This window comes from Wyeomyia smithii, chromosome 2 (genome assembly GCF_029784165.1).
Source record: "Wyeomyia smithii strain HCP4-BCI-WySm-NY-G18 chromosome 2, ASM2978416v1, whole genome shotgun sequence".
Classification (NCBI taxonomy): Eukaryota; Metazoa; Arthropoda; class Insecta; order Diptera; family Culicidae; genus Wyeomyia; species Wyeomyia smithii.
In genome coordinates this window covers 97,388,370-97,404,451 of record NC_073695.1, presented here as the reverse complement: position 1 = coordinate 97,404,451, position 16,082 = coordinate 97,388,370, and the positions used below count along the sequence as shown (strand labels likewise).

The window sequence follows — 16,082 nt, the reverse complement described above, 5'->3', positions numbered from 1 at the left end:
CATCAAATATAAGAGATGTTTATATCCTTTTATTAACAAGAGTTTTAAACTTCGTTTGAAGAATGGACTATTTTTGCAAACAAATTTTTTGACTAAAAATGCTTTATACTGTACCGATCTGGTAAAGTTGTTGTTTAACAAAGAAAAAAACACTTCAAAGGATTCAGAATAAAATTCTGAAAATGATATTGAAGCATCCTCCTTGGTTTGGTACACTCGAACTACATAAATTTACTGGTGTTGAAACATTAGAAGTTATGTCAAATAGAATTATTAACGATTTTCGACAAAAGTCGAAACTATAAGCTATCTCAAGAATTAAAACGATAAGCTATATTCATAGTTTGTAAGTTAGCAATTAAGTGAGTAGTAGGGTTTTTTGCCTTTCTTTGACAAGTTGGTTTTTAGTGATTGTTTGCAACTGATAAGTCCTAACACATGCACATAAATCGTAACAATTAAAATTATAAATTTCAAACAGTGTTGAGAAGTCACCACTTGTGGTTGGTCACACAAACTAATTGATTGATAATTTATTATAAGAAACTTAAGTTACAAAAAAAAAACGCCTAAAAATGCAACTTTTTGATTGACGAGCACACTTTTTTTTAATGATGCGTTAAGTAAATACATTGTTAAGAAGTATCATTAAAATCATTATTCTACCAAATGATTATGATTTACTTTATACTACTAAATCATTATGATTTACTTTATACTGAGAACTACAGTTAGAAAGTGTTATTTTTCGCGTCATTTCGGCACGTGCCGCGATTTTATTCGTACCACGATCGTAGCACGTGAAACCCAGTAGTTGGCAGCTTAGCCGATAAAAAAGGGTAAATAATTTCGCAATCTACGGAATGGTCGGATTTGCTATCGCACTGCAATACTTATACACACGTTTATTTTACTAGGCATTGTGGTGGCCGCTCCTAGTAGTTTATGGCCTGTACTATATCGCATAGTGATCTGAAGACAGAAGAGAAACAAAGCTGAGCGCATATGAGCGCAAATTATATCCCATGCCCATTGTACTTTTCTCCTCCGTTTTTTTTTGCACGCCGCCGTTCTCTCAAGCACGGATGACTTCTGCACTTCTGCTGATCAGTCTAGCAATTGTTTTCCTTTAGTTCAGTCGACATCGTTTAGTGACCCTTTCTAGAAGTGAACTTTTTTGCCCTTTTTTAAACTAGTTTTAATAGTTGCCTTGCAGAGAACTTAACAAACCCGTCTAATTGAAATAGTTCAACGCTATAAGTGATGGAGAAAGGCACAATCAGACATTTGCTGGAGCTTTCCTTGGAGGAAAAGCGCGCCTTCCTCAAATCATTCGACATGATTATGTCTGATTGCGATGGTCAGTATTGATTGATTCATTATAAGCATGCTTATAGTAACTTAACTATGTTTGTAATCGCTTCCAGGGGTCGTTTGGAATTTCACCGGTCCTATCCCTGGCGTTGATAAAGCGCTGCAGCTGCTTAAGGATAACGGAAAGAGGTTAGCGTTTATCTCAAACAATGGAATGCGCACAATGGCGGAATACATGGACAAATTCAACAAGCTCGGAATCGAGCCAGAGGAGCACGACATTGTGCACCCGGCGTTGACGACGGTTAAATATCTCAAATCGATCAACATGCAGGACGCGGTGTACTGCATTGCCACCGAGGTGTTCAAGGATTACCTGCGAGATGCAGGATTCGTTGTTCTGGATGGGGTAAGTGTTGCTAAGAACATTTCATCGTTTTCTAATCATTGGATAATGCTTTTCAAAACTATCACGGCCATTTTACGTTTGCAACTCTTATTGATTCGATTTTTTCTTCAGCCCAACGAACACATTGCGGACGAGCGCGTTCCGAACGGTGTGCGCATATTCTCCGAATACTTTTCGCAACATGAAGGCCCCAAGGTAGGTGCTGTCGTGGTGGATATAGACGTGAACATTTCGCTGGCGCACATGATGAAGGCCAAATGTTACATGCACCGGAACCGAAACTGTTTGCTGATCGCTGGTGCCACAGATCACATTATTCCGTTGGATTCCAGCATGGACGTGATAGGACCGGGCTATTTTATTGAAATTCTGGAACGTACCTGCGGCAGGAAAGCGTTGGTTCTTGGTAAACCGGGCCAAGCTTTGTCGGAGTTTATACTGGAACAGTTTCATGTGACGCAGCCCGAAAGGACGCTATTTATCGGTGACATGTGAGTATTATTTATGTTGGTTTGCTAAAAATTAGCATATTTTGCTTTGCTTGCCTTTGGGAATAATCGTCGGAAACTGCCATTTTGAATTGCGTTCTGTTGCGAGGGGCTGATAACAATCGTGCCTAACAATGGGACAATGGCAGCTTAGTGCTTATGTTGTATCAGCGCTATAGTTTACTATTCGATCCGCTAACGAGGAATGCAAATCGTGGTTTACAGTGTATAACATCACAAATAATGTGTATGGTCAATAATTCTGAATTGTTTAGGTTTAACTAACTTGTTACGTTCTGTTTTGTTGAAGAATAGCATGAAACAAATATCAATTGTATTGATCAATTAGCTTACAATTTATCAGATATTTCTTCGGTTACTGGTTGGTACTTTTCAAAATGATTTCGATATATTTTAATACGTTTCAATTTTATTTTTAAATTTAAAAGCGTAGTCTTGAGACTAAGTTTATTTATTAGGCCTAGCCCTATTATATTTAACCGGTTATCTAAATCTAGTCTAATCATACTATACTATTTCAACAACGTTTAGTCGCCATAAACCATCGTAAAATTAACCGATTCACTAGCTCAATATATCAAACAACATTACTCCTGATAATAACTTTAAAAAGTCAATTGCTTATATCTTTTTTTTTGTAATAATTGTAAATAAGTTCGGTGATACAACTTAGAACTGAACATTTCATTACTCGAAAACATCAGTATCAAACTATACTGCCTCTGTTTACATAGTTGACGTAAGAGCTAAAATGACCAAAATGCACTTTTTTGTTGATTCAGGTTCCTTTCCCTATGATACATACACTACAAACGAAAAGAAAACTATTTTGGTCTGAAACTTTTGAGAAATATTGGTAAAAACGTTTTGACGTAACTGCCAATTGGTTGCAAAACTGGCGTCACTCCATACAAGGTGCAATTGCCTATGTCAAATCGTTTTATTCGACTGTCTAACTACTGTCTGTTTGTCTAAGTTAAGTCGTTTAATTCAACAAATATTCCATGAAAAGGGGAAAGGGGAGTGAATTTTTGCATTGTGTATTGATATTTTTACAAACACTCAGCCTCAGTAAGGTCTAAAGTCACCGTGTCCTTTCCTCCTACTAGTGGATATTTGCATCAGATGAAAAAATTAAAACGTGTGTGTAGGTATATTACGGTGGGTAAACTTTATCGATTTGCCATAACGTTTTTATGATTCTATTTGGGGCCCCAAACAATCCTGACACTACCGGAAGTGGATTGATCGATAGCTTTCTAGGAAGAAACATGCGAAAAAGTTTTCCTATACTAATTTTCATACAAATTTATGTACATGCATATGTAATGCACCAATCAGAGGCACGAGTAATCCATATCCGGCAGGTTTAGCAGGTTTAGTCTGGGGGCCTAAATTAAACAAAAAAAAAGTTTGGCTCTGTGCTGTCAAGTTTGCATTTTTTCATGTAACGATTACCTACCATGAATGTAAGTCTTTGTGCATGTGTTTGTGTGTGTGTTTGTATGTGTGTTTGTGCGTGTTTGTTTAATTGAAACTACCGATGGACAATATCTGACGTTTGACCGAAACACGATTGATAAAACTGATTCAACTGCGAGGCAGAGTAGGAAGTAGTCGAATTGTTACGTCAAGCTATGCGAATAATCTGCGAGAAAAAAGCATGTTTATTCGGATAAACTGGCGTAGCGGTTTTTCTGGATCGATTACCACGGGCAAACTCGTATAATCCATGGGGCCTTTGTTTAAACATCAATCTTCATAAAATTGACAGACTATTTTGTTGAAATTGTATCTCAATATAATGATTTGGGTTAAAATAACAAGAACGCGTTTTTCTCACAATGATGGTGTTGGTTGTAACGTCAACTATGTAAACAGGGTCAGTATAACCAATACGATCGCTATTAACCCTCTAGTGCCCAATACCGCCATTTGGCGGACTTCAGTCGAAGTTTTGAAAAGCTTCAATATGTACTTAAAAAGTGTTATATAGTGTAAGAGTTATAATGATTCAAAGTGATTTTACCGAAGCCCGTTTAGAAATTAACTTGGGCACTAGAGGGTTAAAGTAATCAGGTTTCTCAGTTTATCACCTAGTCTAGTGCTGAAATAATTTGTAAACTATTTTTCATAAACAATGTTTTTTTTTAAATTGCCTATTGTATATTGGTTGTCATAAAGGTGAGAATTTTTTTTTTGTTCGGAGGGAAGGGTAAACCTTGATAAGTGATGCGATCATAAGCTGTCTAGGTTGACATTAGAGAAAAAGTCCAAAGAGGAGCAAGCTAAAACCGAAACATTACTTTGATTTAAAAAAAACATAAAATGAGTCAGTCTTCGCAAAAAATTCTTATTAGGGAGGAAGAATGGTATTGAATTTTTACTGTCGCAATTTTTCTACTATATTATTATATCATGTTTTTGTTATGAATCTGTCCATCTGAAGTATATTGTAATTGGTGTCATGTTTATCCTAATTTCGTTTTTTGTGTATTACAATAAATTTTAGGTTCCTCCGCTTGCGTAAAAAATATTGATATTTCATTTACATTTTAAGATTTATAGTTTTGCTTAAAATTTTATTCATAAGGGTGAATTTTTTCTGTGAATGTTAACTAGAGAAAGAGTGCGAAAACGATAAAAAGAATAACATAATTGGACAAAAACGTTTCGGATTGCGATACGTTTAACATATTCGAGAGAAAGTTTACGCATAAATTGCATGGAAATATAATGTATGTGAAACTTGGTGAATGTAAATAAATGCGATAAAAGTGCAAAAGAGCAAAACTAGAAAAATCACCAGCGACATGCGAAACAGTTCATACAAGATTTAGTTGGAAATGGTTAAATTCACATTGCTTTTATTCGAACGATTAATTTCAGTTTCAATCTAAAGTTGTCATAATTGAGGACACGTTAACCCAGGCTCGGTTTTGAGGGGTGGGGAGGGGGGGGGTTGGCGTCGGGGGATTAAGTCATTACACAATTTCCAATTATCTTACCTTAAAAAAGGACCTCACGAAAATATCTGGCCCGGGCCGCCAGCACTCAAATCCGGCCCTTCACCCACCTTCTTTTTGACGTAGATTTACGTCTTACGATACCTGATGTTGTGCATATGTGATAGGTGTGCAAATTGAAATACCGAAAACATCGAGAGCGTCACGAAAATTGTCCAATCTCAAATGCTTATAACTTAGTCCGTTTTCAACGGATATCCTTCATGCAGCGATCGGTTGGAAAATCAGCTACGCGTCTACCAAAATGCGGCAAATTGTGATTTTATGGTGCTAACTATTCTACAATTGGGAAAGGTTTTTGAGTCTTGTTTTCAAAGCAGATTATGATAACCGTCCAATATGAGTATTTTTGGAACCAGGATAATATCAAGAAGGAGAAAATCGACCCCAGACGAATTCCAAGATGGTAATTCTGGTGTCTGGAAAAGAACCTAAACGGCCAAATAGCACCTAAAATGGGTTTTTCGTATTCGATATAACCCAAAAACCGTAAATCAACACCAAACGCCATTTTGATGTTTAAGGTGGTGACTTCCGGAAAACATGGTCGAATACAGCTTTATATGGGTGTTTCCGGAATCGAGATGATACTTACTTTACTTTACTTTCTTCTATGGCGAGATCGTTGAGATCCTATGCCGAATCCAAAATACGCCCCCACAAAACTTCCACTTCCACAATTCATATCCGAAGAGCGCCATCGGGAGGATCAGAGTCCTTTAGAGCATAATTTCGTACGGATCTGTAGGCTACGAACCTAAGCTGGCTACGCAATCCGCAATAAGCCCTATTCGCTGACGGATTGCTCTTCACTTCGCGGCTCACCTCGTTGTCACATGTCACGAGAGTACCAAGATAAAAAAATTCATCGACCACTTTGATTGTACTCTTATCCATCTCCACCGCCGCACCAACACCCGCAGAACTACCACGCTCTCTGCCAGCCACCAAGAGCCCTAAAGGCTCCTCTGCACACCTGACCTTCGTATTGCACCTTCTAAAACTATGTTGAACTGTTAGTCATCTTGCTCCAAACCATCTAACGTCCGAAAACGGGTCCAAAAATTCACCCGCTGTCCTGACGCTTGATGTGAAACCTTCAAGCGTCGCACGTAACAGTTTAATTAGTTTTGTTGGAAAACCATGTTCAAGCATATTTTCGTTGCGTTTCACTGTATCGTACGCCGCCTCAAAATCTATGAACAGGTGGTGAATCTGCGAGTTGTGTTCTCGAAACTTTTTGAGGATCTGTCTCAAGGTGAACATCTGATCCGTTGTAGATCGTTCCGTATTCTCCAACAAAGGCTCCCTGCAACGGCTTCAGTCGCTGGGGCAGGATATGGGAGAGAATTTTCTAAGCGGAATTGAGGATGGTTATGCCTCGATTATTATTATAGTCGAGTCTATGTCCCTTCTTGTGGATAGGGCATATGAACCCTTCAGACCAGTCCGTAGGTAGTTGTTCCTCAAACCATATCCGTAGGATAATCTGGTGGATTGCACTACACAGCCGCTTGCTCCCGACTTTGAAAAGTTCGGCCGGTAAGCCGTCCTTTCCAGCGGCTACGTGGGTCTGCTCTTTGCAAGCATTCTTCACCTCGTCCAATGTTGGTGGATCCACAGCTTGTCCGTTCTCTCCAATTTCTATCCTGTTCCCCTCAACGACTTTCTCACCGTTCAACACCACTTTGAAAAGTTGCTTCCACCTGCGATTTATCGGTGATCAGGTTTACCTCCCTGTCATTACACACTGTCATGTTCCTGGTTCCGTTAATCGTTTTCCAGTGCTTGATGAGGCGACTCCGCGAGGACGCGATTTCACTGCTCACGTTTCTTACGGCGGTGAAAACTATTTTCGGCAGCTTTCGCGTCCCGGTATTTCTATCGCATCTGACGTGTCACCGTGTTGGCGTGTGCCCGGTTCTTTTCTTCCGTCACCTCTAGATACTCAGCATCGAACCACCCGTTGTCATGCCTTTCACTTTTCGCTCTGTTTCGTTGACCGGATCATGGGTGTGCTTCCACTGTTCGTTTAGGTTTACTCCAGCCACCTATCCGTCTATCAACTTTCCGAGTATACTCTGCAGCAACTTATTCCGCTGATAACCTCTGGATCTCGATTCAAATACGTTGGACAGCGGGGTGCGAATCCTACCTACCACGAGATAGTGATCCGAGTCGACTATCTATCTATGACATTTGATGGTGATCAGCTTGTGGCCGATCTGGAAGCAGGCTTCTCCATTGGGATGTCTACTTTCGTTTAGACGTGCAATGGGTGCAGATGACCAGTCTCCTAGCCGCGGCGAAGTTCACTAACCTCAAGCCGTTGTCGTTGGTGGTAGAGTGAAGGCTTTCCCTACCAATACCGGGACGAAGGAACTCCTCTCGTCCGACGTGTGCACAAGTTTTCTCAAGAAGCTCATAGAACCCCTCCTTTACATTTTCGGTTTTATCGTTTATCGGCGCGTACACGTCGATAATGCTGTAATTAAAAAATTTGCCCTTGATCCTCAATACGCAGAAACGGTCATTAATAGGCCTCCTGACACGCTTTATTTTCAGTAGCACGAAACCCACGAAACCGACACCCCGTTCCGCTCTGTCGCCACCCCTGTAGTAGATGTGGTACTTGAAAAAAGTGCCCGCGGTCAAATCAACCGCCCAGAATTCACGTTCTCCGGTTTTAGGCCAACGCACCTCTTGTATGGATGTTACCTCCACTTTTGCTTTCCGTAGCTCTCTGGCCAAGACGCCCGCGCTAGCCAGCTCAAGCAGAGTCCTAAAACTCCAAGTGCCAAGTTTCCAATCGTTATCCTTTTTCGTTTGCCTAGGCCTATACCGATTGTTCCAATTCGTATCATTTTCTGGATTGTTCATAGTATGCAGCATGCTGCAGTAGTATTTCAGCATGCTACGGGGCTGCCGTCCTGGGTGTAGCTGGCGCTGCACCGCATTTCATAGCTCAACCGTCCACTCCGGATCAGTCACTGTTTGAGCCGCTCCTAACCTGGGGAACAGACGCTCAGGTAAGCTGCTCTCCAAGGAGAACGACTCCCCCTTCCCTGTCAGCATGCGACCAAGTTCCCACCTGTTCACTGAGCTTCCCTTGGTTGCTCGTATCAAAGTCGGTACCACGTACAGGTAGGGATGGGAGTTGCTGAGCATTTTTCTTTGGACCACACTGGGGTCTATTTTATGCCAATTACTACGGGTGTACTGCTGGTATGCACTGCCCAGCCGTTACCCAACCATCGAGATGAGACAAAACAACCAACTGCAGACGTAATTTTGAAGTCAAAAATTGTGACTTTCGGTTTCCGAAAAATAGCCCAAAAAAGGTTTGTAATATTCCAGAGAATTGATTTGAAAAAACTTATTTCCCGGGAATTTCAATTGTAACGAATTAGAAAAAACAAAATATTTCAAGTTCACATCACATATTTGCGATAGATTTTTGCTGCAAACATGTATAGCAAAGGAGGTTCCAGGGTCTTCATGTCGTCAGACAATCGCTTCAGATCCGTTGACAATTTTCCCCAAATAATGCAATTTCCTTTCGTAAAACTTTGCTAAAGTCCGCTGAACCATCAATTGTACTTGATTCCAGCTCTTGCCACCTTTTTAAGAAACTGAAGTGTCCAATTCTTACATTTCTTTTGAAGATAAAGCTGAGTGTTGGGCAGGCATTAGACAAGGCAAATATTTGCTACATTTGGTACAGGCTCTTATGGGCAAAATAATTCTTCAGACTAATATATATGCTAGACTACACTATAACGATTATTTGTTCAAAACTCTGTTTGCTTGACCGGTAGCAATGCGCCTTTGCTCATTTTTATCAAATTTATTTGCTATGCCATTACACGATGCGAATTATTTTCAAAAAATAAACCTCGTAGCAAATCTATTTTTCGCTGGCAGTACAATTTATCAAACACTTTTGGAGTTTATATCACCATTGATTAGAGAGTGGGATTCCGTGTAAGAATTTTGCTTGCTTGATTGGAACGCTATTTCGCCATTCGGCAGTTTTCTGTGAAAGACCGAAAGAAATCGAGATGAAACAATAGAATACTGAATAATCAGTTCAATACGACTCAAAATAAGCCAGGTTTAGAGTATTCGAATGCCTTCGTAGTTAACCTGCAAAAGAAATTAACCAGAAAGACAGTGGTGGGCACCGCTAACCAAAAATTTAGCGACGCTAATCGCTAAGCCGCTAACCGGATATTTTAGCTCGATAATCGCTAAACGCTAAACCCACATTAGCGGAACTTTCGCTAATCGATAATCGCTAACTTTTCAATATGTAAATAGTCATATCGCTATATTGATTGCTTGTGTTTTGTAAGATTTGGACCACTTTGATCTTTTTTGGTAAAACTAACGAAAACAATTACTTTTTAAAGCTATTTACAATAAGAGGTTAACGAAACGGTATTCATACTTGATTTTGTAAATACAAGAATGACAAAAGTTATTTAGCTTGCATTAAAAAAAGATACTCTTAGAAATGTTTTCATAAAAATTCAATTATTATCTGAATCGAAAAAGTAGAACCAAAGTTGTCTAAATTTCAAGCGCATTGCAATTTACAAAAGTGAAATTCTGGTTTCGGTGTGCCGAAAATTCAATCTAGACCTTGAGCTTGTTCTTCAAAATGCTCATGGGGCTTGTACGATAACTAAGTAACTTTTCGCAGTAAAGTATGTTCATCTTTCGAAGCAATTTACGATTAAGGGAGCTCCGTAGCCGCAAGGTTGCAGAGTCCGCTTTGGTAAGCGGGTGGTCGTGGGTTCGAATCTTAGTAGAATCAGGCCATTTGGTTGTCAAAGGACTTTAAGCATAGGTTTATTCTCAGGCTCCCCACCACGTACCTTTCCTTCATTCTGGATTCTACAGTACCCCTGTTGACTCTCCTCCTAATAAAAATAAGTCCCTATTATAATAAAACTGGTGTGAGTAACATATGAAAGTTCTCTCCAGGGAATTGTAACTAGGCGATATTGTTAGGATGGACAGAGGCTCGGTATAGTAGAGCAGTAAGCTTGAAACGGAAAGGTAATAATTACACAAAAGCACTGATATGAATGATAAGCGTATCACTTGCTTCAATAGTGTTACTGCTAATATGAAGTGCGGAGTACAGAAAACACCTGGGCAATATCACAATAGATCTAAGCTCTGGTCGCAGTGATAAGTCCACACAGGAAAAAAAAGCAATTTACGTACGCCATCAGCAATTCACAGTTTTCCTAAATATTTCTATTGTCGCTTCTCTACAAAATTTAGCGAATTAGCGATTAGCGTTTCGAAGGCCAAAATTTTAGCGACGCTAACAGTTTCGCTAACCAGCTCAAATACTACAAGGTATACAGCCCTAGGGGTTGTATGGAATGGTGACGTAGGACTAAATATTTAATATATGCTAAACTAAATATTATTATATGCTGCGCTTAACTGTTCATAGGTGACACGACCGTTTATTTTTGATAGTCGTTATTTTAAAACTAACGATGCATGAATACATGAAAATTTTACACTAGTAGTAGTTGCGAAAATTCTCATAACTCTTATCTTCAAGCATCTATAGTTCTGAAAAGAACCGATTCCATAATACTCAGTTAAAAATTCGTGCTACAGAACGCTGATAATCGCACCATGAATATTTTGAGTTGACTCGTATGCAGCTCTCGTTTCTCAATGTCGCAAAGCTTTAAGAGCTGCACCGCACTCGCTATTGTGGAACAAACTAAACTGAAGCTGAATTTTCCACACGCAATCTTTTGTATCGAGTTCAGCGTAGATTTTTACCATTAAGGCGTGGCCACGTAGCTTATAGAAAGAAAGAGAAACAAACCAATACATCTTCAATACTACTGAGTGATTTTCATAAGCATCAAAAGAAAGTTTTTGCTTTCCCGCTGCGAAAATCACTCTGGTTCTTAGATTAACTAATTTTCGCTTCTTATGTTTGACTGATAACGGTGTTCGAGTGAACACAAACAAACAATTAAACCGGAAAATCACTCAATTTAGCAGTGAAAATTCTTGAAATGAGGGTTATGTCTTGTTGTGATAAACTATTCATAGGCAACACTACCGTTTATCTTTGATGCGCCCTGGTCGTTGTTGTAAAAATGATTATTGAGAAATAGATGGACATTTCACACTAGGAGTAGTTGTGAAAATTCTCGTAACTCTTATCTTCAAGCATTTATAGTTCTAAAAAGAACCGATTCGATAATCTTCAGCTCGAAATGTATGCTACAGAATGCTGATAATCACACCACCACCGGTAGCATCGATTATTGTGTTGGCCGCGTATAAAATTTGCTCTCCGCTGTGCCCTCCAGCAGCTGTGCCAGCAAAATATCCTGCAGCGTACGTTGGTTATTGTTGCTGCCGTGTGCAGAATACAGGTAACATGCTCCGCGGTGCCTGGAAGTTGACTCGTATGCAGCTTTCGTTTCTCAATGTCGCGTACCTTTAACAGCAGCACTGCTCTCGCTTATGTGTAACAAACTATACTGAAGCTGAATTTTCCACACGCAGTCTTTTGTATCGAGTTCAGCGTAGATTTTTACCATTAAGGCGTGGCCACGTAGCTTATAGAAAGAAAGAGAAACAAACCAATACATCTGCAATACTACTGAGTGATTTTCATAAGCATCAAAAGAAAGTTTTTGCTTTCCCGCTGCGAAAATCACTCAGGTTCTTAGATTAACTAATTTTCGTTGCTAATATTTGACTGATAACGGTGTTCGAGTGAACACAAACAAACAATTAAACCGGAAAATCACTCAATTTAGCAGTGAAAATTCTTGAAATGAGGGTTATGTCTTGTTGTGATAAACTATTCATAGGCAACACTACCGTTTATCTTTGGTGCGCCCTGGTCGTTATTGTAAAAATAATTATTGAGAAATAGATGGACATTTCACACTAGGAGTAGTTGTGAAAATTCTCGTAACTCTTATCTTCAAGCATTTATAGTTCTAAAAAGACCCGATTCGATAATCTTCAGCTCGAAATGTATGCTACAGAATGCTGATAATCACACCACCACCGGTAGCAACGATAAAATATTAAATTTGCTCTCCGCTGTGCCCTCCAGCAGCTGTGCCAGCAAAATATCCTGCAGCGTACAATGGTTATTATTGCTGCCGTGTGCAGAATACAGGTAACATACTCCGCGGTGCCTGGAAGTTGACTCGTATGCAGCTCTCGTTTCTCAATGTCGCAAAGCTTTAACGGCTGCACCGCACTCGCTATTGTGGAACAAACTAAACTGAAGCTGAATTTTCCACACGCAGTCTTTTGTATCGAGTTCAGCGTAGATTTTTACCATTAAGGCGTGGCCACACAGCTTAGACAAAGACAAACAAACCAAAACACTTTGTTGAGTCAAAATATGTAGGCAGTGGAATTTATTTCGTCCATGTTATTGTTATCTGTGCTTGGGAAGCAAGCCAAGAACAAGGGAAATGTATGGGAAAGCTTGACCTTGGAACTTTTCACCTTTTTCCACCATTAAGCAGTAAAGCAACAATGTTGAACATAATATCAAAAAATTGTTACACATTTTATCTATCCACCGAAATAAAAATGACTAAGATGCATTAAGTCGTTCGCTTGCTATAACCGTTTGAAATCTGACGCAACATTTGCCAGTTTCATTTTCATTTTCACAAAGTGTAATCTAGTATAGAAAACAAAGACGTAGTCCTACGTCAAAATTAGCGAAATCGCTAAACCGCTAACTGAATTTTAGCGTCGCTAATTAGCGATTAGCGAATTAGCGGAATGGTGCCCACCACTGCAGAAAGATGTTTTTTATGTTGAAATTCTTACTACGACCTATGTCACATTGACTTTGAATTTTATTAAATTATTCATTTCTGGTCGCATTGATTTACGGCTTTCAATTTTTTTTAGTAATGTACAGGTTTTGAAAATTTTTATCAATGCAGCAATACAGCAAATATTTTTGACAAATAATTGAGGCAAATAATTTGATATTACACGGCAAGCAAATATTGACCGTCATTTCAAGCAAAAATTAGCTTTGTGTAATGCCCACTTTAGTGTTGGTATACATTTTGATTACGTCAGTTTAGCGTTTTGATAAAGTATTTTGAAGTAATTCTAATAGTAATAATAAAGTATGCTAAATCCTGCGAATTTTTTGAGGAACTCGGGAATCCCGGGATCCCTGGAATCAATATTTTCGTTCCCGGGATCCGGGAATCCTGGAAAAAGGAATTTCCCGGGAAATCGTTCCCGGAATTGCAAACCCTGGCTTAAAATAATTTAAACCACCTATTATGAGTATTTCCAGCATTAGAGTGACTTTAAAGTCTAAGGATTGACTACAGGCGCTATTTTGAAATTAGGGATAGTAACTAAATGTCAAAATACCACCTAATATGAGTATATCCGAAATCGGAATGACGTTTAGAAACTGTAAATCGACAATAGATATCATTTTTTATCTTTCCAGGGTCACCACGTTATTTCCAGAGAGTTGTTTCATTAGTGTTAGATAAAAGTTTCACTGGTCAACACAGGTGGGGTCCCAAATCTCAAACTGGAAAAAATGAAAGATTGTAGCTTATTAACTATTCCTGTGAAATTTGGTGCCCCTAGCCAGCAACAATCAGAGACTCAAATGAGTTTTCTCGTAAACATAACATTGAAGCGACGAACCCGGCGAGCAATTACTATGCGACACTTTGATGTAAGTTGACGCGTTTCAAAAATGGCTAGGGCACCAAATTTCACAGAAATAGTTAAAATGCTACAATCTTTCTAGGGTAACTATTTTGAACTTTAGGGCAGCATTTTTTTTGCTCACAAATTTAATGAGTTTACGTTTTTCCTCTCAACTCTTCGCATTCATTTTCGAAAGGCAAAACAAAAAAGATTGTTCAGCATTTATATTTGAACAAATTTTACGTTTCACATTGAGCACTGACAGTTATAAGTTATAATTCGCCAGAATTCGTTGACGAGTGAAAATTACTTTTTCCAATTTCAGGCTTCCACAAGATATGGGATTTGGCACGCGGTGCGGTTTCCAGAAGATTCTAATGCTGAGTGGTGGAACGACAAAGGAGATGTTGATGACGCACACCAAACCAGAGGAACTGCCGAATTACTACGCGGACAGTTTCGCCGATTTTATCCAATTGTACAACGACGTAGCTAAGAAGTAAACTATTCGAATTTGGATCGATACTAGGGACGTGAAAGTTGCCGATAGAATTGAAAAAAAGAATGTGATATTGGAAGTAAGCGCTTTAATCAGATGTTTTTTAGATTTGGGACTTGATGTTACGTGGATCGTCAACTGAAAATTGTACTCGTCCGTAGGGCGTTCTAAATTTTATTGAATATAACTAGTGTTGGTAGATGTCATAAGCACTAAAATTAGTAAATACATGACTTGAAAAAATAGGTAACATTCAGCTTGGTTTCCTAAACTTTACTTGAACCCAAATCCGGTACATTTTAATCATTCTGCTACGATTCACCTGCAATCGGCGGTCGATAATATTCTGCTCTTCAATCAAGCCTGCATTTTGAAACAGCGTACGTAGGTCTTCTTGCGTGAAAAAATACACGAGTGTTCCATCACCACGGACGTAAAAATTATCCTTCAAACATTTCCCCGGCTTAAACCGCAACTGCGCCAAATCATACCGACCGTAGTCTCGGAGCAAAACCACTCCTCCTGGTTTTAGGTAGCGGGCAACTTGATTGGCGATATGCTGCATTCTATCGGGATCAATCGCCGATAGAACAAATATCAGAACTATGATATCGATACTGTTTTCAGGGAATGGAACATTCCACTCATCTGCCGTGGCATCCAGCACAAAGGCTTCGCAACGGTCGGTATCAAATTCCTTACTTTCCTTCAGAATTTGAATTGCCTGCTTCGAAAAATCACTAGCATAGATTTTCAAATTTTTCTCTACGCTGTATTTTAAAATGGGAAATACCGTATTTCCAACTCCGCAACCAATTTCAAAAATGGTACGCTTAGTATTAGTATCTACACCAAGGTTTGTCGAAGAAGAAGAATGTCCAACTCCTTGTGGAATAACCCGTTCCGGGGCTTCTTTTGTGTTGTATGGTGCTAACTCCGGAAACTCCGTAAAAAGCCAATGACGATCTTTAAAAAATCGGTTCTGATGAATGTCATAGAACTTGTCCCAGTTGCTATCGGCATCCTTTTCCAACTGCTGTATTTGATCTGGTTCCAGTTTTTGGGATGAGTTTTTCCGAACGCTTTCCAGTGCAGCTTGCTCCTGTTCATCGTCCCATATTACGTTGTCCCTGTAGAGAAAGGATTAAATCACAAATAGGTTAAAGCTTTAGATTACAACACGAACCAAGAATTGAAATCGAAAACTTGTTTTGGATTTGTTAAGAGACGTTCGCCTACGCGAGGCTTTTTTCGATAGCGAGTGAACTCGTAGTCTGTACAAAAATTTCTCGCAAAAGACCAAATTGGCACCGATAAACGGTTAGAGCAAATCCTACCAAGCATTGTGTTGATAAACATCATCATTCTCCGACAGGAACCGATTTCCAAACTGTGGCCTTTTACAGGTGGCAATTTCTTCCGTGGCTGGTTGCTCTTCTTCGTTGGAATACACACTATCCATTGGAAACGATAGCTCACTTCAACTGGAACAATGTTATCATATTATTAAATTTATTTTAAAATCACTGCATTAGCACGGCCAGCACAGAACAAATTCCTTATCAAGAAGCGCGTGCCATTTTTTGACCGGCGTCAAGCTACGCACA

At 39.3% G+C, this 16,082-nt stretch overlaps 2 protein-coding genes across 5 annotated transcripts in view; one reads left to right on the top strand and one right to left on the bottom strand.

Moving 5' to 3' along the window:
- LOC129721249 (glycerol-3-phosphate phosphatase-like) overlaps window positions 1–14,731 on the top strand; it is a 27,120-nt gene extending 12,389 nt beyond the window's left edge. For 3 of the 4 annotated variants that reach the window (XM_055673580.1, XM_055673582.1, XM_055673581.1), the window contains exons 2-5: window positions 1,206–1,360; window positions 1,428–1,723; window positions 1,835–2,214; window positions 14,302–14,731. In XM_055673580.1, the coding sequence (XP_055529555.1) occupies window positions 1,264–1,360; window positions 1,428–1,723; window positions 1,835–2,214; window positions 14,302–14,479 (951 nt within the window). In that variant the 5' untranslated portion in view covers window positions 1,206–1,263 and the 3' untranslated portion in view covers window positions 14,480–14,731. Of the gene's footprint in view, window positions 1–728; window positions 1,361–1,427; window positions 1,724–1,834; window positions 2,215–14,301 lie in introns of those variants that run through there. The other variant, XM_055673579.1, reaches the window with a different exon arrangement.
- On the bottom strand, window positions 14,630–16,082 carry LOC129721248 (tRNA N(3)-methylcytidine methyltransferase Mettl2). The gene is made up of 2 exons (XM_055673578.1): window positions 15,813–16,082; window positions 14,630–15,605 (listed from the first exon to the last, which is right to left on the bottom strand). Exons 1-2 carry the CDS (start codon window positions 15,935–15,937, stop codon window positions 14,729–14,731), a joined length of 1,002 nt encoding a protein of 333 aa, XP_055529553.1. The 5' UTR covers window positions 15,938–16,082; the 3' UTR covers window positions 14,630–14,728.